Genomic DNA, 27,639 nt, shown 5'->3' on the forward strand with positions numbered 1-27,639 from the left:
CACCCTTGGTAACCACCTTTTTTGTGCTTGAGTTTGTCTAGGAGCTCCTTCTTCATTCATGTAGGCCTCCAAGCATTTTTACCTGATTTCCTCATGTGTGTATATTTATATGTATGTATATAAAATTATATAACCTAAAGCTGAAAACTTGAAGATAAGCCAAATAATGATGATTTTTCATTTTTCTCTTATAATAGTATACAGTTTTTATTTGTTAGATAATAGTGATAACGATTTAAAGGCTATAAGGAAAAAAAAAAAATTCCTATTGAATCTTAATGATGGAGATGGCTCTTTGGAAGTATGTGACTGACTGTAGTGATAATCACAGGGCATAAAATGGTCTCTGATCATTTCCAACAATTTGAGTGTTTGTTGCTTGTAAAGAGATCATGAAATGCATTTCCTCTGTTGGCGACTATATATCTGTGAGGACTTTTCTCTCATCTTGTGGAATCTAAAACAGGAGAAACAAAAATACAGGCAGTTACTAAGCTGTAGGAGCTATGTAGCACACTGTTTCTTTGTTTGATATTTAGTTCCCTGCTTACTTTTAAAAATACTGAAATGGAAGAAATAGCTACAATAAAATAGTATGATGATAAGCACAGTCTAAATAATGTCAGCAGTACATAGATGGATTAGTCTAAAATAATCAGCTTGCAGCTTGCAGGTGAGTTTGTGCAATGTTATAGGGATCAAAAGTGCTTATACCAAAGCAATGACAAGGTGGGGTTTATTCTTCAACTTTGTGTAATCTTCAGGAATGTGATGAGAGAGTCACTTTGAACTCTTGCCACCCTTGAGATATCACAAATTGACAGTTGCATTTAGATAGAATTTTATGTGTTTCAAGCCCTGTCTGGATTCTTGCAATACTGTGATGAGAAAAGAAGTTTGAAAGCATTACTTTTACTTAATTTTGCTGCCAAGATATTCAGCTGATTTTCCCAGGAACACATTACAGGCTTGTGGCTCAGCCAGGACTGTTCTGACTCCAGACTCATCATTTGATATATGGTACTCAACTTAGCCTGTCCCACGGTGTTCTGGACCTAGGTATCTGAATGAACCAAGCAGTTACAAATGGCAAGCCTTAGAAATCAGTAAAAAAGAGAAAGAAAAAAATTCAGAAAAGGTCAAGGATGTTCCAGGTATGAACCTCTCAGAGAAGAGAGAAATAGGCAAAAAAAGACAGAGAGAAAAGGTGGGGAGGGACAAATGAAAAGACTCAAATGGACTGGAAGTTATAGGATACAGTGGGCAGTCTCTGTAAATGTTCAGTGAGCATCAGTGTATGTCAATAGGTGCCATTTTATCACAATGGCGAAATTCAGTTCTACACCTTTGCTTTATATATACTTCCATGTCAGACACCATTTTAGCAGACTGCCTCCGCTGCCATCCATCACATGGTAACAACAAGTAATGGAATATTGGTAGAAAGGTTTAACCTCTACTTCCATACCACCATTTACCTCTAGCATCATGGGCCAAGGTAATAACATAGGAGGCTTTACTTTTGGAGCAGCCCTCCCATGGCATTTGTGTGTGTTTCTTCTATACTAGGTATCATCCATCTTTTCACATGACCTTTCAGTCTCTCCTTCCTGTAAGTTATTTCTTCATTTCACATTAATGTAGAGAGAATCTCTTTCTGATGAGGAAATTGACTCTCATTCTTAGTTTGTTCAGAGTAGCACCATAGGAATCTCTTGCTTCTTATAGCAAACAATCTACTTGCTACAGCATGAACACTAATGATTAGTGTTGATCCTTTTTTTTGTCCTCATGTTAGGAGTAGTCTGTGTGCCTTATGGGCATAGAAGGCATAGAAAAACTTTGTGTTACAGTCACTTGATCGGTGTCTGTTAGAATTAGTGTTTTGAATCAGCCTGAGGACAGATTTGTGCTTGCACTTATATACTCTTACTCCTGTGACCAAAAGTGTACATTTGCTTCAAATGAGGAGTACACGGTAAAAGAATTTATCATCTTTTTCTTCGCTCATATGAGGAGTCCGGAATAATTTTAGTTACTACAACAGATCTCAGGGGGAAGGTGGGGGAAAAAAGAAGCAAACAAACAAAAGAAAGTAAAAATGCTAGTAATTACTTATATGGATTTCTGATCCCTCAGAGATTTTTCCATCATTTAAGCCAGTAAGAACAGGATTCTGCAAGTCTTCAGGATTCTTCAGTTAAAAATTGCAGAACTGCAGAATGGCTGAAGTTAGCAGAGACCTCTGGAGCCATCTGGTCCAAACCCTGCTCGAGTAGGGCCACCTAGAGAAGTGGCCTGTGTCCAGATTATTTTAATATTTCCAAGTTGATAGGCTCCTCAATCTCTTCACACTTATACATTAAAAAAGTGATTCCTGGAACATCCAGTGTTCCACTTTGTGACCACAGCCTCTTTTCCTAGCACTGAGCAACTCTGAACAGAGCCTGGCTCCGTCCTCTTTGCACCTTCCCTTCAGGTTTTTATAGACATTATTGAGATCCTCTCTGAACTTCCTCTATTCCAGATATCCCAGCTACCTCAGCCTTTCCTCATAAGAGATGTGCTTCAGCCCCTTCATCGTCTTCATGGCCCGTGAAGCTTCTGATTTTTCTCTAAAGCAGTCATGACTTACCCAGCCAGATTATTCAACACAACATCCTTAGCATTGCAGAGTATTTCATGTTTTCAAAGAAGCTATAGAAATTCTGGTGTTTCCAGACATATACTATATGAGGGAGTGTTTACATCTAGTAGAACTGTTAGTTTTATTTATGGAAGTGTTTCCACTGCTTTGGGTCCGTGCCAGTCTTCTCCAGAGATTTCTATTAGTGACTTGAGAAAATTTCCCTGAGAAACTAATGAGTAAGTTTATATCTGCAGTCAGCAATAAAAATATATATACTATTATGAGTAATGATCAAGGTACAAAGAGTTTTTTTTCCAGGTCAAAAATTTGTGTCATAATCTGTTGTAACTCTGATGCTTTCCTTGTACAGACACTCAGCAGTGAATAGGGAATGTAACTCCTGCTTTCGGAACTCAGTGATATCTGACCCCTATTCCAAGTGTACTTCAGAGTGTCTCAAGCACATCATTACATCCAAGTCCTACCTCTACTACTTAATGCTTACCTCTTTCATTCCAGTTTTCTCAAGGTACATGTTTTTTTTCCATGCACAGGCATGACGGTAAAGCAAAAGATTTAGCACATATAAAATAAATAATAATAATCATAAATATTGGGGAAAAACATCATTTTTGAATATGTTTTGCCCTTTCACTCGCACCACTTCTTTGTTTTAGGTTTATTAACCAGGCAGATCTTTTGCAGCCTTGACTTGCAATGGAATTACCATTCACCATATACGTCATAGGGAAATTCCACACTCTAATCCCTCTCATCATTTCATTTACATTGAGATATACATGAACATGCACTGGCAAATTTGGTTTCTTATTAAGACTTATGTAATATAGATGTTTAGTTTCCTGACTGTTTTGTAGAAAGAACACAGGAGAAGTCATAAAAATATGCATACTAAAACTGTGGAAATTCCTTAACTAAAATTTAATGTAGCTTTAATGTAGCTGCAGCAACAGTGAAGTCAGTGAAGCCTAATTTGTCCTCTGGCTCCCTGTGAGCTCAACTCTGCTGCTTTTAGGACTACAGATAAGTATTTACTATAGTGTGGTCTGCAACGTATGCATATACTGTAGACCTCTTCTATTTAAGACCATATTACAAATCTTTGAATCCATGTTGAAATTGTAGAAAGTAATGGATCTGAGATCATGTCAAAATAATATGTGAATTGTTTTTTTGAGTTTGTCATATCAATACAGAACAAAAGACATGGGCACATTTCTACATGAGGAAGAGCTGGGTCATATAAAAACTAAATGTTAAATGCTTGTACTTTTCTTTGGCGAGAAGACAGTTGTTGCCATACAATTACTGACTGGCTCTCTGGGCCCATCACAGAAATTGAAATGACCACATGAATTGTTACCAGGGTCAGGGCAACCACAGGGCTCATCGGGAGGGTTACAGCAACCACAGGGTCCATTGGAAGGATTGGAAAAGACACAGGGCTAATAGTGAGGGTTGGAACGACTGCAGAGCCTGCTGTGAGAGTTGGAGTTGCTACAGGATGTGTTCTGGGAGTTGGAGAAGTTGCAGGGCCTGCTGATCATCAGACTTGAGACAGAGTGTCTGGAAAGCTTTATGGAAGAAAAGGATCAGGGGTGCTTGTTGACAAAATGCTGAAGATAAACCAGAAGTGTGCCCAGGTGATCAAGGAAACGTGTAGTTGTAGCACTGAAGACCATAGTTAAGTGGACTTGGTGGTGAGTTGATGGTTGAACTAGACGATCTTAGGGATCTTCTCCAAACTTAACGACTCTACAGTTCTGTTCTGTAATTTATCTTCTTGGTCTTTTCTGTAGTCTAATTTAGATTCTGCTGGCTGTATGTTTCTTTTTGCTTTAAGGAGGAATTACGTAGGAATTAATTTTTCTCATCAGATAGATACATGCAACATACACTGTGTACACACTTTTCTGTATATTCTGTAAAAACACATTGATTTCTGCTGTTAAAAAGAGGAAACGCCATCAATAAAGAGCTGGTGGATAACGAATTAAGAGGTAGAGAAGAATAGCAGAAAATTCCCTTTATTTTTCTGTGCAAGTACTTATGTACATCTGGCTATATCTGGCTCTTTACCTATCAAGCTGACACTGGAAAGTCAGTATTAGCTGCAGAAATTAAGCCTGTAACTAAGACATACTATTCACTGTTAAAAACTTGCAGCAGTACTACATCACTAGAAGGTAAGTGTGGTGGAAATGAAAAAAACGACATTGATGAATTATTCTTCAGTTACTATTATATTGCACCAGTTTCGCAGTAGTTTATGAGTATCCTAATGGTGTTTCAAGTGATATCATTGTAGCAATAGTAAGATGAGATGCAAAATCTGATACAGATGTTAACTTTAGAAATTGCAGATTAGAAGACTATGTAATAAATTGGCCCATGTGGAGAACTAATCTGGATATACAAATTCTAATACTAGAGTTAGCTTATTTACCCATATCACAGCCTTCAAGCTCTTTACAAGGTGACATCAGCACTTAAACTGTTAAATTCCATGGTGTGGAATAAAATTTAGATTCCTAAGTGAGTATTTTTTGAAACTACATACTGAATTACACAGATATTTTAAATAATTTCACTTATAGCGTCTTTGGAAGAAACAACATAGAAAAACAGAAATCAAAACATTTTGAAATTATGAAACCTCACAGTTTTACTCAATACCTGTAGCAATTTGGTTTTTATGATAAAATATGAGAAAGGAACAGGAATACATGAATAATAATGGTATGTAACAGCACTACTGACGATGTTTATGAAATTGTTTTGATCCATGCTTTCTTAGCTTGTTTGATGTACTAAACTTTCAGGTTTATAGAACATAACTGTACTGTAGTTTATATTATTCACTGTCAGTAACACTAATGATTCATTGATAAATTCTCTTCTATCTGAGAAATTACGTATTCTTCTTACATACTCTGGTTACCATTCATGGATGTATTTCATACACTTTAAATTAACCCATACTTTATCTTTTAGAGGAACCAAGCATACAGACAAGTGACAAAATGATATCTATTCTGTCATCAGATGGTGGGTATAGCCCAGCAATCACATCAGATTCAAATGAATGTAAAAAAGATAATTCTGTCATGGCAGGAAATAAACACAGCGACAAACAAACAAAGTATCCTAAGCATATTGTCAATGCTATCTGGAGGGTTAAACAACACATGCAGAACACATGGGTTCTGTAGACTGCTTCAGAATGTGCAGGTCTCCTACAAACTCCTAGCATCTCCCTAGATTTCCTCACCTAAGAGTTTTCTTCATTTCATTTTCCATAAGTTCTGAAATAAGAAGCTGAAATTGTGTGATGGATTGTTTCTGGTGAAAAAGATCATGGTGAAGAGCATGGTTTTATCATTTTAAGATGTCTAAAAAAATAATAATAAAAAATGAGGCATAAGCTTGAGTTTCAAGCCTGGTCTCTTCTGGTCTGTTTCCAGTAGTGCGTGGGGACAGGACTAGGGGTAATGGGATGAAAGTACAGCATAGGAAGTTCCGGACAAATGTGCACAAGAACTTCTTTACAGTGAGGGTGATGGAGCACTGGAACAGGCTGCCCAGGGAGGTGGTGGAGTCTCCTTCTCTGAAGATATTTAAGACCTGCCTGGACGCCTACCTGTGTGACATGGTGTAGGGTGCCTGCTTTGGCAGGGGGGTTGGACTCGATGATCTCGAGAGGTCCCTTCCAACCCCTACAATTCTGTGATTCTGTGATTCAAGAAGTGAGAAGAAAAAAGAAAAAAAGAAAAAAAAAAAGAAAAAAAAGAAAAAAAAGCAGTTTTAGACTAATATAGATACATCCAAAATAATATGTATGAGTATTCGGGTCCTTCTGAACCTAACACTGTTCATTTAAATTCCAGTGTTTGTTCATAGGCCAACCATGGGACCTAACATACAAATCTAGGGCAAGCAGATGTTTAGGAAGGAGAGATTTTAGTTTCTAATTTCCTACAGGTTAGTGTGAATAATGAAAAGTCTCTGAGATTAAACAAATGGGTTATCTTTATTTTAATAAGAGTGGAGTGACTCACATAAGAGTTCAAACACATAAAAGGCTGCTGCAGAGGAGAAAAGAATATACAGTTCACTTCACCAGCGGCAGGTAAAATGAGAAGCTACAGGCTTAAATTACAACAATGGAGGTTCAACTCTGAGGCAAACCTCACAGCAGTAGAATGGGAAAGCGCTAAAATAAAGAGGGAAGTGATAGAGCTGTTGTCTTGAAGCTATGTTTTTCTGTGCTTACAGTAAGAGGGAGGTTACTTGGCTGTCAGATTGCTGCAGGGCAGAAGTCTTTCCCAAAAGCTCTACTTGAAATAGCAATATTTAATCTTTCTAAACTGTATAAAGGAATGGGATTTAACACTGATTCCAGAGTCTGTGTGAATTGTCTCTGTTGGCATCCTGGATTTTATGTTAACAGAATTACAGGATGGTTTGGGTTGGAAGGGACCTTAAAGATCATCCAGTTTCAACTTGGTGCCATGGGCATTGTTGCCACCCACTAGCTCAGGATGTCCAGGGCCCCCATCCAACTTGGCCTTGATAGTTTATCCACACCTTCTCTCGACAACCTTTTCCATTCCCTCATCCTTTGAGTAAATAATTTCCTTATAACACCTATGTTAGATGGATCTACTTCACTACTTCCTTTTACCAAGACAGTTTAGTTTCTCAGAGTGACAGATGAATAGCTGGCACTGTGCTATCATTACTGAAGTGTGTTAATGCAGGGTGACATTTAATCACATTAGTGAGGGAGTGAGAAATTCTTGTGACCATAATTTCTTAAATAGGTTGCTTCAAAATTACAAGGATGTGAGAAAATTGTTTTAACTTATTCTCCTACTTTGTCTGTCTCGTTCTTCTCCTCTTTTTCATTTTCTTCATTTCTATATTTTGGACTTACAGTTAAGTTTCTTGTTCATAGTTCCCACCATTTGTACTTTGCACAACTCTTAGAGGCATATTTCAGTTATCTGGCAGACTGAGCTGAGGTCCTTCAAAATCTGGTAGCAGAAGTCTGGAGAATCTGAAGAATAACATAGGAACAAAGTTTGTTGTCTCTTGTTTCATTTAATGGTACATGATTATACAGTGCACTAATAGCTTTTAAAAGTATCAGGACTTGCTCTCCAAGCATTTACCACTTATGAGAGTTTGGAGTCCAGTTTGTCTGAATTTTCAGAAAAATGAACTTACTTTCAGACTGTCCTCTGACATTCAAATATGTAGACTTCTATTTGCTATTTTGAATATAGATGTGGTGTCTGCTCCTTTTATTCAGTGTTAGGGAGTGATTACAAGTCATCCTGCATTACAAGAAGGGAATAGGCTATTCTGTCCTTTCTGTCTGTTTTTCTTCCTGTTTTTCCCTGTGTCTGCAGCAGCACTATGCTTAATTGCACTTTGTTCAGTCTCTTCCCTTTCTGCCATAAGCAATACTCCCTCAAGCTCTTTCATCTCTCACTCTCCTTAGCACTTTTCTAATTTAGATATCCAAAGCTTTTCTACTGGTAAATTTGCTAACTTATAAGACCATATCCATGGTCTTCAGGTTTGCTGCAGTGAAGATGTTTTTAAGTGGTGAGAGGCCTCTCAAGCCTACCAAGCAATTTTCTGTGCCTTTAGCACTCAGATAGAACATCATGGATAGCCTGCTGAGTGTCTGTATACCAAACTCATGCTGAGAAGGTGGCATTGGTTTAGGCAGCAGTGATATGCTTCTCAGAATTATTTTTCTTCCCTCACTCATCATTTGTTTTAATATCACACTGACATTCTTCCCCTTGACTTTTCTGCACTGACTTGATGAGTCTCAAGATAACCCCAGTCTTAAGTGTATCTTCATAAATATTAATTCAAAGGAAACCTACATGTTACCTTGAAATCAACACTCTCTAAGTCAAACTGATCTGTTGCTTCCAGTGTCTTGTTTCCACTTATCAAACTCTTCTTGCAGCCTTACGCTTCTAAGTGTCCTTTCTGAGCCACCCTCCAGTAACGGAAGGAACAGCAGACTTCCTACAGGAAACGAGAGATAAGCTAAGATGACACAAAATAATACAAACTTAAAGTTCACAAGTTCATCCTCAAAGCGAAAAAGCTCAAGTCAAGTGTATGTAAAGTTGAATCTAGATACAGATTGTAGCAATTCAATTTAATTGGAAATAAGGGCATCATCCTGTCCATTGAGTATGTTTTTGGTCTCATTTCTGAATGGATCTTGTATATAGAGATAATGCAAAGGCAAAAGTGGTTAGGGTAAATCTTAATCCTGTCTATATTTCATTCTTCTGTTGTCTGAAGCTCATGACATTTTTGAGATTTTGTATGTACTGTGTTCTGGGTAGGTAAAGCTTTTAAAATCATAAATATCTGAGTGCATAACATGAAGATTTTCCCTGTATCTCATGCTAGCTTGATCCTTCACAGTTTTCACCTATAATGTGTTTTCACTGCACAATAAAGTTAACCATAACAATAAATTGATCCACTTGCTCTACTAGACATATTTCTGTGGAAAGCTTACTCTTTTTAACTGTGTAAAATGGGAGTACCAAACAAACACGGCTATCTAGACTGGTCTCTTCCACCTAAACTTAAAAAGTGCACTGTTTGGTGTCAGGCTGTGTGTCAACTGTGTGTATGAGGCACACATTGCTCACTGTGCTCTGTAAAGGGAGTGTAGGTAGATGCAGTTTGTTAATGATTCTGGATCTGTGAACTGGGATGAGACACATTTGAGAGAGGTGATTTTCTATTTATTATTATTTTTTTAAGAATGGAAAATCAGGCTTATGGGATTGCAGGTTATTTGTTACCGTGGGGAGTGATATGAAAGGAGTACAATCTAAAAGTAGCTCATAAAGTGGCAAAATGTGCGCTTTTCACTGCAGTGAGATATTCCAGTCCTTGTATGGGAAGCTTAGACATTTTCAAAGACATATCAGTACTCTCATCAGCTCAGAAGCCTTACACTGTCTTCTGTATAGGCTAGATTTTTAGAATACTTAGAAACATTTGGATAACTGCAGATACTAATTTGTGAAACATTGCTTCAAGAGGACAGCATATTTCTGAGAGTTTTCCAGGTGTACTTAAGATATTGGCTGTAATCCATAATGCTTTCAGTTATTTGGACCATGTCCTCTTCCTCTCACTTCTACACAATGAAAAGCATAAACAGTTGGCAGTAAATCTGTCTTGTTCTGAAGAGGAGTATCCTCTTACCAGGGATATTCCTGTAAATGTGCACAGACTCGCTGCTTCCCTGTCTCCCAACCACTTGCTTTGCTTATGAGATGCAAGTTTTACATTCCTGGAAAACTGGGTCACTCCTCATTCTCTTTTTTGTGTTCTTCAAGAGAAGATAACAATGCAGTGTAAGTGTGTGAGAGCTATTTTGGATTTATTATAGTTGGTGAATATTATTATGTGCCCTATGTGACATATATTGTAGATTTTATATTTTCCCTGCTTTAAAATTCTTTGAAGTGCATACAGCCAGGAATAGGTACTTAAGCTGTAACTTCAAATAAATAAATACATTAAAAATATTTGAAGCAGGTAGTTTCAGATAATAAAGAGAGCTGACTTCTGGGTACAAAACACTGTAAGTCTTGAAAGAAAAGAATCTTTATTAATGGAGAAGAAATGAAAGCTACAAATAATTTCTTCTCTGCAAAAATAACTCCAACAAACTAACAGATTTTATGCTTGATGAATTAGAAAATTCATTATATAACACACAAAACTAATTACTGGGGAGCATTTTATTTACCTCTAATTTCTATTTAATAGCCACTGAACTTGTCATTGCAGGTATGGTTACAAAAATATGGCTACCTTCCACCAACTGACCCCAGAATGTCGGTGTTGCGCTCTGCAGAAACCATGCAATCAGCTATAGCTGCCATGCAGCAGTTCTATGGCATTAATATGACAGGAAAAGTGGACAGGAACACGATTGAGTAAGTAACTGGTACTGAACTGCTCTTGACTTTTCTGTTTCAGGAAGACTAAAATAGAAATGGAAAAACTTTATGACATACAAACTAGGGTGACCAGAATACCCAAATAGCATTCTACCTTCAGATGGGGAGCGACAGTCTTTCTGCTTCTCCTTGACTTTTTTATTTTCATCTTTCTCTGCTGTGTTTTCTGATAGCACGTAGCCAGTTGCCACTGCTGTCTACATTTGGGCATGTAATTCTAACGAAAATGCTTCAGGGTTAACTAAAGTAAAGGCCAAGAGTCTATCAGTGTGAAACTAGAGAAGCCTAATCCAAACTGGCAAGAATTCACAAAATATATCACAGTTGAAATTTTTTACTCCAAATTCCCTTATCCTCATTGCAAAACAAAAAAGTTAGCACACTGCAATGGCCCATTCATTTTATGGTTTCTGGTAACAAAAGACCAAGTGTGATCATTTTCACACGCAGTAAAATTAGATTAATTTTGCATGCGCTTTGCAATTATGAAATCATGTAAGGCATGCAGAATCTGATTTTATGCACAAATTATGTAGAAAAGAGAGGTTAAAAGTATCTTCCAAACAACTCCATGCTATGACAAATTTTAGAAATGTACCAGAAGTATTGAGAAAAAACTTATCTGGGCTTAAGACTTGAAGTTTTGGGGCAATTCCATTTAGAATACAGTAAGGATTGTCTGTGATTTTAGAATTTTAGATTTTAAAAGTTACTTTGCTTGAAAAGCAAACAATAACAAAATAATACATCCAACAACTACCATACTGAAGTATGTTCCTCCTACTTCTCTAAAGTGTTTTTTGGGAGGAGAAGAAATTCCTTACCAGCCTTAACAATCCCAATCTGATGTGTCATCCGTCTTTTGTAATTCTTTTCTAGTAAACTAGCTGACATGAATGATTTTCCAATCATTTATGGTTTAGGGAAGAGACTACCTAAAATGCTGGCAGAACTGGAAAAATCATTTTATTCCACTGGCACACTCATTATTGCATTGAAAAGCAATAAAGCAAAGCAGATTTTAGGGCTGCCCTAAGGGGAGGTGAGTCGATCAGACATCCCTCAGTTCTGGAATTTAAAGGACCTTAGAAAACACAGTGCAATAGCAATAGGCTCAGGAAATGCCTTGTGAGGGAACTGTGCTCAGAGGTATGTTTATGGTCCAGCCTGCAGGGTGGAAAGACTGGGCTCTTTATACGGCTTCACTGATTGATCCTTGAGGGGAGAGTACTGCTACACCCACTGCTTGTAGCCTTATAAAGACACATTAGTGGCAGCTTTGTAAGAGGCAATATATTTCACTAAAAGGAAAATAATCTGCTCACAGGTAGAGACTAGAGAACAGGAAAGGAAAAGAAGAGGCCATCCCTTGCTTTAAAGTATCAGTCAGCAAGTTAAAAACAGAACAAAAGATAAAACAACTTAAAGACCAACAAAAACAAAAACACACCTTTAATTACAAAGGAAAGTACTTTGTGTTTGCAAGATTGTTCTCATTTCTTAGGTTTTGTAAGAGGCAGAGGAATACAACCATGCAGCAGTCCAAAGCATTCATTTTACAAGCTATTGAAAACTGTTTTCCAATCAGATGAGTTTCTTCTACATAGACTAGCACACAGCAATACTTAGGTATATATAACTTATGTCAAATGAATTACATGTTCACATTTCGATTTGTATTAAATTGAGTCAAGCTGGAAGCAGACCTGATTCTTATAGACTTGTCTTATTAGAACTGAGAAAAGATAAACTCATTAAACTCAAGTGTGGCCTCAAGTTACCATCATTTAACAGCACTGAATATTCTTACATGAACTGGCTATGAACAAAGGATATATATATATATTTGATTGCTCATTTATAGAAGTGATTTGTAAATATTTGCAAACATTTTCCATTTTGTTTATATAGAGAGAATATATACTGTCTTTTGGCAGAAATATGTGACAATTTAACATTTGTTTCCTTGTGATTAATATTATAATCACACACACAAAAAAACCAAAAACAAACAAAAAAAACAAAAAAACAAACAGTTGTGATTTCAAAATAAATACTGCAGCAGGAACTTCATAGAAACATGTTCTCATCTTGTGCATACTTGCTTCTCCAGCATGTCTTGAAAAGTGATTACAAAGTGCCTTTTAGTCTGCAGAAGAATTAACAATTATAAGAATTTGTTGTAGTAGCTTGATGAGAATCAAGTTTGAGAATATTAACAGAGAAATAGTGTCCTGCAGCATCATTGTCAAACATCCCCTGGAGGAAGCTTGTTGTTCTGAAAAACAGTTAATTCCTTATTGACTGCTTTGACATGATAAATGTGAACAGTGTTCATCTTCCCTCTTCTCACCATTCACTTAATTTTGCTATGTTTTTTAATTTGTTTCCCAGGTGGCTTGAAAAACCTGTTACATGTTTATTGCTGGGGATGAGGAACAATGAGTGGTAGAAATGGATCACTTCATAATAGTGTAAAAAATGAGGGACATTCTGAATGGAATGGAATTCTTATACAGTTTTGTTTATGGATAAACAGGAAAGATGTTTTAAGTGTTTTACTATTTATTCTGAAGGTTTAGGGTGATGAGGAAAAAAATAAATTCTTTCTTTATTCCCCAAAGAACCAAGTATGGCTGGACAACTGGGCTGAGTCATGGGAAGTTTAGTTTCAGCCTTCATTTTCCTTTTTCCCCACTGGAGGAACATTATAGTTTTGCTGCATATTTTTATTTTAAGCTTTTAAGCTTTTCTGTGATTCTAAACTGTTTTAATTCTCTTGGCATACAAAGCTCTTCAAGCCTTAAACTAATGGACCTAAGAAGAATTTGATGTGACATAGTCTACAGATAGAGTACATTAGTCACAATTAAGCCTCCTTATTGAGTACTGATAAAATATTAATATTGAGGGGCTGCTACATAACATATTTCCACAAGTTCAGAAACACAGATGAAGGAAAGGCAGCCATTACCAGTATGCAACTTAAAAAAAAAAAAAAAAAAAAAAAAATTTAAAAAATAATTAAAGTGTAAGCACTCAAGAACAAGGAAGATATTGATCATATTATGTTAAAAGCATCTATACTGAGAAGAAAATAAAAAAGAATGTTTTCTATGTCAATTACCCCTGAGATGGAAGAGCACACTAGGTATGCACAAATTTCATGAGCATTAATGATTGACAACAGAAGCCTTTCCCCTAATCAAAATAAAATCAAAATAAGGCCTGTCAATGTTCAAAAAACTTTTAACATTAAAAAATATGAAATTTTAAATTAACCTCCAGAAATTGTCAACATTTTCTCTCATTTCTGAACCTGACTGTCATACTAATTTACTACTGATAATTTGTTGTATAGCCCAATTGTCAAATGTAGCTCAATTAGGATCTGGGTCATAGATCAGATGACAGTCCAACTCTTCTGCTGCATTAAACAGAAAAAAAATTGCATCTTTCCTGAAATGTCACTTGAAGATGAGTTGCTGAAAGCTAGTGAACTACTTGTGCAATAAGCCTCCACTTGATCTGCAATGTGATTCATGCTATGTATGAACTACAGTTCTAGTTCTCATGTAACCATAAGGACATAAGTGAGATACAGACAGCATAACCACATAGCAAATCCCCTGCCAATGGCAACCAGCATGGAAGCAAGCATAATACTCTGGATAGGTACATGGCACTTTAGAATCAATGGAAGAACAAATTGTGACTGCTTAAATTTCTAATGAGGCTCCATTAGCTAAGCTGATTAAGTTAATTTTTTTGAGGGGGAGAGGGAGGAGAAGAAGAACTAATTCAATTGATTTAAAATTATTGTCCATGAAAAAATAAAACTGTAAGTAATATATTATGTATTATACAAAACCCTGATTTTTTTTTTTGTAACTGTTTCTAAGAAAGTACAACAGGCTTTTTTTGTTGTTGCTATGTGTGGGTTTTTTTTGTTTGTTTTTTCTTCATTGCTTCCTACTTTGTTTTGGTGCAGTGCTGTTACATTAAGGCGACACAACTTGTTTTTTTGTCCTGTGTCTTTTTCTGCAATTTGAGTGTCCAGTTTCAGAAACACAATATAAAGGACATAAAACCCCATGGTAACTGCATGATGATCATGCATGATTCAGTGGGAAAATGTATTACTAACAACATCTAAAAGCTTTGTGATGCCTGAGCCAAAATTTAATCTAATTTGGTAAAGTATTAATATTTCATTTGATAAAATATATTTCAGTAAGAATAGAGCCAGCTTTGGTTTGTAGTTAAGATATGCCTTTATAATTTGATTATTTGAGCAAACCTAAATAATGCATCCCAGAAATCGTTCATGTCTACTTTGCTGAATTGATACTTTCTATAAAAATATGAGAAGAATCTGATGTAAAGTTTTGGGGTATTTAAGCAAATATTAATAGGATACATTTTGGATAGTTTGCACTGTTGTCTTTGCAGACCCTGGAGAAAGAACATTATATTCCTTACAAACATGTGTCATACATTCAACAGTTTGATGTGAGAGATATACTCCATAATTATGCTGACAAGAAATTAAAGCAAATCATTGTTTCATATTTGATATCAGACCAAAATTTAGGTAACTGTTGGTTACTATGAATAAATTTTGTTTTCCTCTGTTGCATTACTTTATGGAGGCATCAGCTGTCAAAGTTTTTGCAGCCAATGACATTCTGTTATAGTGCTTATTAATGCAAGTGGGATTAAGACTCAACTTCATGCAGTCACTAAAATTTATATTTCCTACAGGCTGATTTTGTTTAGACATTTAAACCATAGTTTTCTATCCATAGTTATAAATGAAGCATTACAAGTTTGGCTCATTTATAAAAATTAGTGTGGCTGATTTGACTGGAAGTCCATATTCCATTAGTCTGTCTCCAAAAATTCATTCAGTATGCCGTGTCCTTTGTCCTGTATTAGTTGCAGTTATAAAACTTGCAATGTATGTTTTATTCCTTGAGTACAGAATTGAAAAAACAAAGATTTCATTGGATTGTGTAGTATATCTACATATATTTTTACATATATGGTACTACAGTATGTATACATACATATATAATAGTTCTTTGTGTCACAAATATTCCATGTTTTCTTTTGGACAAAATACAATAATTTTCAAATATCTACATAAAAAGCATAAATAAATTGGCTGGTTTGTTTTGTTTTGTTTGTTATTTGAGGTTTTATTATCTGCACATATTTTTAAAAGGTGTCTGCATTCTAAATGAAGGTGACATTTATAGTGATTTCTCTGTCTTTCATTCATAAAGCTGTACATGTATTTATGGAACACTGCTTAAATGCCAGTTGAATAGTTAGAAAGTCATTCATGCAAGAGTGAGTATAGAATATGTAAGTATCACAGGAGAGCTATATTTTTTTATATCAGTATTTATTATGTTATATTTGTTATAATAGAAATAAAGTCTGTGACCTGGAAAAGTAACAGAGGAGACTGTGCTTTATTTACACAAGTAATGTCTGAAATCGGACTATCATTCTGATGGAAAATTGTGCTGTAGCTATTCAGTTCATATAAAAGCATTGCTTCAGCTGAGTTCTGTTACTTTTAATCAAGTTAAATAAGCCCTTGTACTGCAAAGGAGAAACTATTCTGTCAGTCGTACTGCTGCTGAAATCATGTTTCATCTTTCTTTTGATAACTGTAATGTTGACAAACTGAAGGTGTTTGAAATACTGGAATATTTTGGAACATTAAGATCACTGCAAGAACTAAGCATTTCTGTGGGAAATCTCATGCTGCCACAATGGTTGTTTTTGTTTGTGAATTAGACCTTTTCAAATTCATTCTACACACAACATTAAATTTTCCCTAGGCAGAATTCTTGAGTAAGATATTTCAGGAGCTGATTCTTTTCACTGTGTAAAAAGTCAGTGAGACAGTGAGAACATTTAATAAAGAAGTTAATAGTATTATGATGTTGGAAGTTTCAATGTTCTGACAGTTGTCTGGGTTCTTTGATTAGAAAAACTTGAGGCTTTTTTAAATAAAATCTCAACGAGACAAAATAGGAGGATCACTGAACAAACAATTAAGCTAGTAACTGGTGATCTGAGCAAACATTTGTGTATTTACTTTAACATCACCTCAAATAAGCAAGACAGTAATACAGATCAAAATTGCCTTGAATGAATTGGAGTAAATTACTGGGTAGTTGTGAAGCCTTTGTTCAGTGGTTATAGCAAAACAAAACTAGGAAAAACAAGAGCAAATAAATTTGTTTCTGAATGTCATGAGAGCCAATGAATCTCCAGAAAATACGTATCTGGTAATAAGATAACTTCCTCTTTTTATCCATTGTTTCTTGCAGACATAAATTTGATAATACTATAACTTTGGAAAAAGTTAAGTGTTTTGGTTAGTTGAGTGTAGTGGTTATGATTTTTATACCACCTTGCTTCAACCGTGTTGCGTTTCTTGCAGCTGGATGAAGAAGCCTCGATGTGGTGTGCCTGACCAAACAAGAGGCAGCTCTAAATTTAACATCCGTCGGAAACGATATGCATTAACAGGACAGAAGTGGCAACACAAACATATCACTTACAGGTACCAAAAATACTAACATAGACTTTAAAATGTCACTAGTCGCAATGAATTTTAAAAGTAAATGTAAGTTTTTGAACTATGTTTCAATATTTCGAGAGGTTTATTAATAATATATGTTACAAAAATGCTGATTTGAATATTGGTTAAGTGTGTGTGTATGTGCTACACCAGAATCAAGGGATTTTTTTTTGATCAAAATTAATCAAAATCAATGCATATAGTAAGCTGCAAATTCTTTAAAACTTTCAGCATCAAATTAACACCCAATATGTCCTTAACCTTGCCTTATAACCCTCTTACCAGCTTATCAGTGAACATTTCTCTGAAAGCAAGAGCTTTCTAGTGAAACTGAAATCTCTAAGTAGGTAAAGTATGTTATTGAGGGAAGTCAGTCTCAGTAAAATTTGGAGCCTACAGGTATGTTCTGAAGCAACCACAAATTTGATTACATTTTTGTGACTCACTGACATAACTTTGTCCTGCTTACATGGTAATGGGCACTGGGATGTGGGGATATACATCTGTGCAATTCCTGAGTCTGGCACAGAGGTTACACAGTAAGCTGCCTATTCTGTCAAAGCTGATCTTTCCAGGATAAGTTAGATGCAAGTTGTGTACTTGATAGAGCTCTGCTGCCCAAAGTAAATATCAGGTATGCAGTGTAGGATACACAGTTTTTCAACAGGCCAGTGATTCCAACAAGACCTGATTGAAAATTTGTGCAGCCCTGCTGGGATTTCTGTTCTAAGAAAAGTGAGTTCAAGGGGACAAAATTGTTTTTAAATTCATTGACTGCTGACATTATTCATAACCCCATATAAATATTGAATTTTAAGTCTGTAAGCTCTGGTGGTCATATAGACTGTTCTTCATACCACCGTGAAGAGAGTTTTATTAGTAACTCTATATCAATGCTATGGCTTATGTTTTAATTAGAGAATTTTATTTTAAGACATTAAACACTGCTATAACTTCAGTGATAGAGAACTGACTATGTTGTGATTAGCACGCTGCACTGGCTGATGCTCTTAAATTTTAATGTAGATGAAATACATAAATGATCAGAATAAGAAAATACTTTTATCTGAATTCTAAAATTTAAACATAGTGGGCATACATAACTATGAAAGGCATTCAGAAGCCGCTAAAAGTATGTTTTTTTCCTTATCCTTTGTTTGCAGTCTGGTTTTCTATTTCATTGCAGATTTTTTTATAACCTGTAGTAATTTTTGGTAAATTTCAGACCAAAATACACTTAAATTAGTGAAGTCTAGAACAGAGCTTAGTGTTAAGGAATATAAGAAATAATGCAATACTAATCTTCCTGGATATACATAATTCAGAGCAAATAAGATCAATTAAAAAAAATAAAAATATGTTCTCCCTCGTCCTTCCCTGTGGTTTCATGCTTACAGGCTCAATTCCAGTTAACTGACTGACATTTTAAGTTGGTTTGTTCCCTAATCTTTTGATCATATCTTTAGCTTTGTGCCTGCTCTGTTTTATTCAGTGCCACTTCTCAGTCTCTTTGTAAACTGCAGGTTTCCAGCTGCATTCTACCTTCCTATCTAGTCAAACCTTATAGTCTGATCAGTGCCTGCAGAGTAGACTTAGTAAAACCACCAAAGGAGGATAAATTTATCTCTTATTTCCACTTCTTTGAAAAGAACAAAATAGAAACACAGAATAAACAGTGAAGAAAAGATGCCGTCTATCAAGGTTATTTTATCATAGACCTGCATTCACCTACTTTTCTAAACAAGAGAAGTAATCACCTCTTTTGATAGGGAAGTAAATCACCTGGTACTTTAAAAAAAGAGCAGGAGTGAAGGTCGATAAAGAAATCAGCTTCATAAAATAGAATATGAACGTTTATATATCTTTTGTAGAAATATAATTAGACAGAGATTTATTTCATATAACATCTTCCTCACAAGAAGTCTTGGCATACAATTCATAATTCTAACTCTAGTCAGTAAATGGTCCATTGTTCAGATGATTCATTCTGTAGAACATTTTTCAAATAAACATGAAGAACACTATAAAAAAAAATAAAATAAAAATCTGAGATTTGCATTGAGTTATCACCATCATTTAGAACTCAACACTTTAAAAGAAAATTTAAGAAGTATTTTAAGCACTGTTCTGCAGCTTTATTCTGACTTTTTGTTGAAGAGAAAAATACAATTTTGTTAAAAACATAATATTTACAAAAAAACTGTCTCAGTGAATATTAAATAAGTATTTCCTAAATTGATGAATCACAGTTATTAATTCTACTCATTGTTAAGTCACTGTTTGCAGAATTTCTTTGATTTCAGTTTGCTTATTAATGACAAATGCCAGATGCATCAATATTTTAGTGTCAAGACATAAGCAAGTTCTCTTTCCATTAAAGGTAAAAGATAGAAATAAGCAGAAATAAACAGTCTGATTTTTATTTATTTGTTTGTTTGTTTTCAGAAAGGAGAAGTTTAATTAATTTGTGAGCAACTGAAATATCTGGTAGTCACTCTTCAATATGAAGACAATCTTCTGTGCTGTAATTCATTTATATTTACTTACACCTAACTCATATATTTAGAAATATTCTAGAACGTATAGGACTGGGCTGTGCCTCATTATCATTTTTTCCCCACATACATGTGAGGTTTGCATGACTAACTCAGTGGGAATCCCCAATGATGTGCTGTTGAACCTTCAAGTCATTGCCAGTTTTGAAGTTTATAAACAAGAGAAAATACAGGTTTTTCTCTTGTATCACAGAGGTCACAGTAGCACAGAAAAATACATGCAGATTTATACTGAGAGTTGATAACTGCAGATGTAGAAAGCATGCTGAGTGGCATGGTGAAGAAGTTCTTAGGGTTCTCTGAAAACAGATGTTTTTAAAATTACCCACCTGCAAGTTCTTATCATTCCTACTGACATACTTTGCTGGATCTCTGAGGACTTGCAGCTGCAAACTCTAGAAGAACAGGGCTTTATACTAGGAAGACTAGTTGTTTCCTACAATGTAATTCTTGTAAACTCTTAGATTATGGTAGAGCTCAATCCTTGAGACAAGGATACTATAATTCCTGACGCTATGCATTTGTTTTCTATAGTATTGATGGATGCAGAATTAGATATTAAATAATGACATATCAAATATTCTTAAGCCATTATACTTGTATCTCCTGCAAGCTTTCAAGCAAAAATACTATGACATTTTCATTTCTAATCAACTTTATGATACTTGGGAAAGTTTCTGGTGCCTACCTATTTTTGCTAGGATACTACTATAGGCAAAGTTTATGAATGTGATTAAAATTGAGAAGTTCTGTTCCTACATGCTGATTTAAACATGAATTCCAGCCACTCCACATCCCACCAACACCCAACACCCCTCTGCCCCCCAAAAAAAAACCAAAACCAAAAACAAAAAAAAACCACCGTGATGCTATCACAAAATCCATTTTCATAAAGGTAATGCTTGTGCTTTCCTTGAAAAATGCTGTTATCACCTCAGCGTTTCTCACCTCTGAACTGAAGGGGACAGAAATGTAGAATATACCTAATAGAAAGTGTATAAATTATACTATATTCATTCTAAAATTTCTGTGATAAAAAAAATTCCAATATCTATACTTGTGAGAGTGTATTCCTACTTAAAAGCCTGGTAAATTGATTGGCTATGCTTTTCCATTGTGTAATCAAAGTAAAAATACTCTTCATTCACTACTAGCCTTCTTCAAATAAGATTTATCTCCCTAGTAGAATATAAATTCTCATTTCTTTAATAACTGCCTACTTCAGCAATCCTGAAATTATAAAATACTTAAACATCAATACATTTGTCTTGCATGCTACTCAAATTAATTAGTAGTAAATTACAGCAGGGGATCACATTCCTGTAAAAGCAAAATATTTACTAAAATTGGCTTTGTATCTAGGAAACCATACTCTTGTCACTTTTCATCTCCTTTTAACAAATTACAGGGATAGTACTGGCCATGAAACAAAAGAGTCAAGAGAGCTATAGATTCTCTCCACAGTGGCAACAGTAAGATGATTCTTAATGTGACCACAGAAGAGAAAAATCAGAAGGAATATCTCTGTCTTGAGTTTAATCAGCTGGAGCAGGAGTTATATGAATCACGATCACATTTTACATGAGAAAGGTTCTTAGATTATAGCTTCAAAGAAGTAGCAAATGAGAAGAAAAAGTGAGAGATTAATGAAGTAACTTTTTGGTAAGTGTCTCTAGAGAAATTATGACACAAAATGAAAAATATATTTGACCAGACATAATCTATTCATTTCAATAAATGTAAGATTGGGATCATAAAAGTGGAAAAGAAAAGCTTAGGTTCAGTTTAGGTTTGATTGACAAGAACATTGATGTTTCAACCAATTATTTAAATTTAATATATAATTCAACTGTTCCATATCGTGTAAAAATCTAGAAATTCTTGATTACTTCATATAGGTCGGTGACTGCATCTTTGTACCTATTCAGTTAGATTTCCTTCTCTTTTCTTCTGTGTCTTGTCTTATTTTAGATAAAGGTATCCCATTTTCAACTTTTGATCAAGAAAACCTCAGAATTTTCAAAAGAAATTGAACTATTCTACAAATTGATTAATATATTCTTTTCATAGAAAAAGTTGCATTATTATAGTTACCTGATAATTCTGAAGGTACCCATTAATATCCACTCTAATCATCACAACAGGATAGTAATCCTGTACTCTGGATAATCTGGCAAAACCAATTTAAAATGTTATTTATTATATGCATTGAAGAAGTATCAATTTCTGCAGCCCATGGAGGATTCTGTCACTGAGTTATTACAACTCCTGTGAAGACTACTAGTGCTAGATAAGCAGTAATAAGCTTTATGGAAAAGTATTCAGAGCTTTCTCTAACATTTCCTGAACCGTGCATTGGGTCTAATTTGTGTCAGTAGTATTAATTTTATATACAGGATGTAAACCAATCTAAGAAAAGAATAAATAGTTGATAGATAGATAGATAGATAGATAGATAGATAGATAGATAGATAGATAGATAGATAGATAATTGTTCTACTGATAGCAAGGGGAAAAAAAAAAGAAAGAAAGAAAGAAATAATAAAATTTAATGTCAAGATGTGATTCCCTATTTAAATTTCAGAGGAGTGATTCTATAGAGCCAAGTGAGGTATACCCTAGCAGCCTTAAAAGGCTCATGAAGACAAAAATGTGTCACTGAAAGATGAAGAATATTTGGAGGCTATTTTAGAGGAAGTGGGGGAGGAAGAAAAGGAAAACCCAGAGCTTTTTTTTAAAATGAACATGCGGTAGAATTTGAGAAAAAAAGTCTTGACAACAAGAATTTTCAAGCATCTTTAGAAATAGTACTTCAGTGCAAAAAGTTCATATCATGGATGAAATATTTTTCTTTCTTCTACAGGAAATGCATTTTAAAACTATAATGCCTAAACCAGCTGCTAAGTTGAAGACCATGTTTGCATCAAACAGCAACACTAACCATAAAATATTGTATTCTGTGGTTACATGTCTGTGATTGTCTAACAATAACAGTTTTCAAAATCTTTTTTTTTTTTTTTTTTTTAAAAAAAAAAGAAATATAAGTTAATATTACATCTTCACATTTTGTTTATTAAAAAAAAAAACTTTGAAAGAAACTGGAAGTTTTGTCTTTAGCCATTTCGTTTCAAGCTATTTACTAGATAGCTGCAGACTGCACTTTGAATTTACTGTCTCCAGTTTTATTATGCTGGCCCACAGCATCAGAGGGGGATGGTGGTGGTATGAAGTAGAAGCTGAACTTTCCTACTACTATTCCATTATATACAATTTTATTGTGTAACAGATGGCAGAAGAGAGACAGTCTGACCAAATGATGTCTGATGTGGAAATGTGTATAAAGCAAAGAAGTGTCATTAGACTCCTCCATGGGGAAAAAATGGCACCTGCTGGCATCCACTGATGCTTGCTGACTGTTTATGGAAAACAAACAATGGATGTGAGCACTGTGAGACAGTGGGTGGTATGTTTCAACAGTGGGTCACCTCTGCAGGTGTTGATTTTTACAAGTGCAGCTTCCAGGTTATTTTTCATGGTGGGCAAAAAGGCAGAGCTAATGGTGGTGATTATGTTGAAAAGTAGTCCCTTAGGTATATTGATGACATTCTTTTTGTTCTCCATTAACACATTTTGCTGTGAGGATGCATAGATATTTACAAACATTCTAGAATGTTACTTATGAAATTTGTGCTGTCCGTTTAGTTAAGTACATGTCAAATGAACGAGGTGCATCAGATTGCAGTAGTTTCAGTACAAGTGCATAAATGTAAGACTCTGATTATTGGCATTCTTGTCTTGAATTCCAAAATAAAAGCAAATAAAGGAGTTTTTAAAGATAATTCTACTGTAATTTTAGTTACATTTGGAACTCAATTGTAATTCTGACTTTATTTTCTTTGTCTTTCACTTGGCTGTAATTGAAGAAGTAGAGGAGACTGTAATTTGTATTTAGCAATAATATTTTTAGAATTAACACAAAATTATTTTCTATAAAAAGATTTTTCTGATGAACTGCAGTCTTATGCATGATAAATAAAAGCAATCATATTATAAAAGGCCTATTAGCATCAAGCTTCTTATTTGCGATAAGGAATTATCCGTCCAGTTGGAAATGCATCAAGTACCATTTTCAAAGCTTTGCAAATACTGGTTGGTGGTCACAGTATGAAGCTCTGCAATTATTAATGGACTTGCTAAGAAGTTAAAAATTTCATTTTACTGGAAACATTTTAAGCTTCTGATCAGAATTGGCATGCCATTCTTTAGATGTGATGGATTTGAACTGTGATCCAGGAGGTAAACAGTCAGTGGTTGATTACTCTGGTTATCCCACTGCTAGATTTTTCTCATTTAGAAATATTCTACATGTTCTAAAAATAAGGTTCTTGTACTGCTGAGAATAACCCAGCTAACATGTAATAAGTTTTAGCATAAAGAAATACACAGATTAACACAATTTCTCACCTGCTTAATTAAAAATAGTTTCCTTAAGGGAAATAATGCCACACTGCCCTGTTTTATTAAAAGCACATTTTTTTTTAATAATTAATGAAAAATGAATGTAAGCCATCAAATTTAATATGTTCAATCTTTCTTTGTTTCTTTCAGCATTAAGAACGTCACTCCAAAAGTAGGCGATGCTGAAACTCGTAAAGCCATTCGCCGTGCCTTTGATGTGTGGCAGAATGTAACTCCTCTAACATTTGAAGAAGTTCCTTATATTGAATTAGAAAACGGCAAGAGAGATGTGGATATTACAATCATTTTTGCATCAGGTTTTCATGGAGACAGTTCTCCCTTTGATGGGGAAGGAGGATTTTTGGCCCATGCATATTTCCCTGGGCCAGGAATTGGGGGAGACACTCATTTTGACTCAGATGAGCCATGGACTTTGGGAAATCCTAATCATGATGGTAAGAGAAGAATTCAGTTTAAACCACAACAACAAAAATAATTAAAATCTGTCATGAACTTTCAGCTATTTCCATGCTTCCCTATTTTTAAAGTCACTTAGTTTCCTAAATTCACATTTCTTCAGTAATCTCTTCATTTAATTAGTCTGTTAGGAATCTTCAACAAAAAGTTTCTGTCTAAAAGTAACTTAGAGCATGTAAAAATGTTTCTCTTGAAGCATATTAAACTCTCATTAGGAACTTTTATGTTCATTCAACCATTATACTGTTGAATGTTTACATAAACTCCTTTCATTTCTGACTTGTTTGCCATATGTGTTTCATGTAGGTTTAGGGAAAATTGAGTGTTCATTAGAAGTAATATAGGAGTGGTTAAAAACAACTGAGGCTACTCACCAATACAATGAATACCTATGTGTAAAAAATCTAATCTGTTTTTCTTAATGGTGATAAAATGGCAGCATTTTAAGTCAGCTCTTAAGAGTGCTACTCCAAGAACAGAACAAATGTTTCCCAATTTTGAATCTTTTTTGGAACTCGTGATTCCTTATTTAATGTGTATATTCTTTATAGTCATATAAGTGACTACACAATGCAGTAGACAAACCTATAGTTTACCAGCTGAAGACTACAGATGCTCTTCAAAGATATTCTTTGCAGAAGTATAATCTAGCTTTTCCTGAGCTCTGAATTCATGTGACTAAATTAATTCCATTATCTGAGAAACCTAATTTAAAACTGACTATCGCATATCTGCAGAAGAGTAACAGGAAAGTATTTTTGTGTAGACATTCTGTGTTCACTGCTTTGGCTCCAGATGTACAAGTAGATCTCTCCATCTCAGATACACAGTTGTAGTCTTTTCAGTAAGCAATGATGCACAGAAGAGTGCACAAACAGGATGTTTCTGATGCACAAAAGATTATAAAGATATCAATGAAGTGCAAAGCTATTGTATTTGAATGTTAAACTTATCCTGTGAACAGTCAAAGGCTTTATCTAACAGGAATTTTCTCCCCTAAGACCTTCCAAGTCAAATTCAGAGGTTTTTGTTTACCAGCATTTGTAGCCCGACGTTTGCAGCAAAGCATTAAATGAATATTTCAGCAATATCTTGATTGTTCTGAAGGTGCAATACTTCTGCTGCGTGAGAGACAGGGAGGCAAGAGCAGCTTATGGTAATGTCTTTAACAGGAGAATGGATTCTAGAAGCTTACCTCTTGTGGACTGAACCCTAGATTATTTTGGAGCAAAATGTAGCATGCTGCTCATATTTGCCTTCCACAAGCCCGGGTCAGAGAAACAGCAGTGATGGTCTGTTTTTTGTGCGGTTCAATTAAATTATCAGTCTCTGCATTGTGAGGTTAAATCAAGGTGTTTTTATAGGTTTAGTGGGAAACAAATGCTGCAGATAATGTTCCTTGTTTCTGAAACTATTTCTTAAAGCACTCAGGAAAATCTACACTCATTTGTATTTTGAAGACAAGATGTCAGTTTAAAATGTGATAAGACTTTTGGAGCATTTCAGCGCATGGATACTTTTAGAGCATATTAAAATGTGTGACCTTCTAGATATCTTCTTCTGTTTCTTAAATTATCTTCAAAGTGCAGAAGGACACACATTTTTTATTGTATCTTTTTGTGGTTGTCTTTTGTAGAGCAGTTATCAAAAGCTATTTTATGTATTTATTTATTTTAAGATATCTAGAATGAATCATAGAATCATAGAATTACCCAGGTTGGAAAAGATCTTGAAGATCATCAAGACCAACCAATCAATGAAAACTTAAAGTGGCAACAAAATGGTGCTATTACTAAAAATGTATTTTTAGATATCTTTGAACATTGACTTTTATAAGAAAAGAGTTTTGTTGTCTGTGTCATGAGCAGTTATAAGAAAAAAAATATTTTCCAGTTTTAATAACTTCTACCTTGATGTGTTCTGATGTACTTTTACGAGATATTCCTATTAGAATCCAATAGTCAAGATCCAGAACCCAGGATAGTTTATGACTGCAAAATTCCTGCAAAATAAGTGAAAATTAAAATAAATATCTTAACCAATGTGAGTTTTCCAAAGAATTTTGGCAAATCCTAGTTTCACTGTTGATATCATATGTATCACAAGTCCTTGGTCGCAGCTATTGTCAAAACAAAAGCACTGTGCGATTGACATTCTAAGAATGGCAACATACGTGTTGTCCATTTGTATGTTCAGAGTCCCTATTTCTCTATGACTTTTAGTTATCTGGTAGGCCAGTGATGATTTTACTGCATTAGCTTAGGTCTAGGAATCCTGAAGGAATGTCCCCTTTTTTTTTTTTACTTTTTTTTTTTTGGTGACTGGAAACATTTTCCAAGTGGAAAAAGAAGACAAGCATTCCATTGGGGATTTACAGGAAGAAAAGACTTGCAGCTCTCTTAGGCTCTCTACCATCTTGAGCTCAATCTAAGAGCACTGAAAAGCAGAAGGTTGAAAAATCTATTTCTGATCTTAGCCATGAGTCATTTTTCCCAGGTGAGTGTCTTTTTTTTAAGCTTCATTGCTGCAGTAGTCCACCAGCAGTTATCTTCATGTAGTGCTGTTAAATATCACACATAAGATTAAAAATTTTAGTAATATATTTTATTTTTTAAATTAGATATCACCTGAAAGCAATGATTTTCTCAGATTTCTGTTTAATTAGATTATCTATTTAATTTTGGTTCTAATTAAACTGGAGTGATTTGAAAACTCAAATCAGAAGCAAAATGCAAGTCATAGATCCTATTGAAAGGTACTTTCCTGATTTTTCACCTTTTACTGTTCTGCTAATGAAAATACATATTGTCTACTTCAGAAAAGATAGCCAACTCCTTGAAATGCTTCCATAAACTGTTTTAAGTTTTATAA

At 34.8% G+C, this 27,639-nt stretch overlaps 1 protein-coding gene across 4 annotated transcripts in view; it reads left to right on the forward strand.

Moving 5' to 3' along the window:
* MMP16 (matrix metallopeptidase 16) overlaps positions 1-27,639 on the forward strand; it is a 158,849-nt gene that overhangs the window by 71,002 nt on the left and 60,208 nt on the right. For 3 of the 4 annotated variants that reach the window (XM_085537238.1, XM_015855974.3, XM_085537239.1), the window contains 3 exons: positions 10,502-10,650; positions 17,138-17,260; positions 24,442-24,746. In XM_085537238.1, the coding sequence (XP_085393364.1) occupies positions 10,502-10,650; positions 17,138-17,260; positions 24,442-24,746 (577 nt within the window). Of the gene's footprint in view, positions 1-10,501; positions 10,651-17,137; positions 17,261-24,441; positions 24,747-27,058; positions 27,265-27,639 lie in introns of those variants that run through there. The other variant, XM_085537240.1, reaches the window with a different exon arrangement.

This window comes from Coturnix japonica, chromosome 2 (genome assembly GCF_054131305.1).
Source record: "Coturnix japonica strain WE chromosome 2, WE-NBRP24, whole genome shotgun sequence".
In the NCBI taxonomy this organism is placed as follows: Eukaryota; Metazoa; Chordata; class Aves; order Galliformes; family Phasianidae; genus Coturnix; species Coturnix japonica.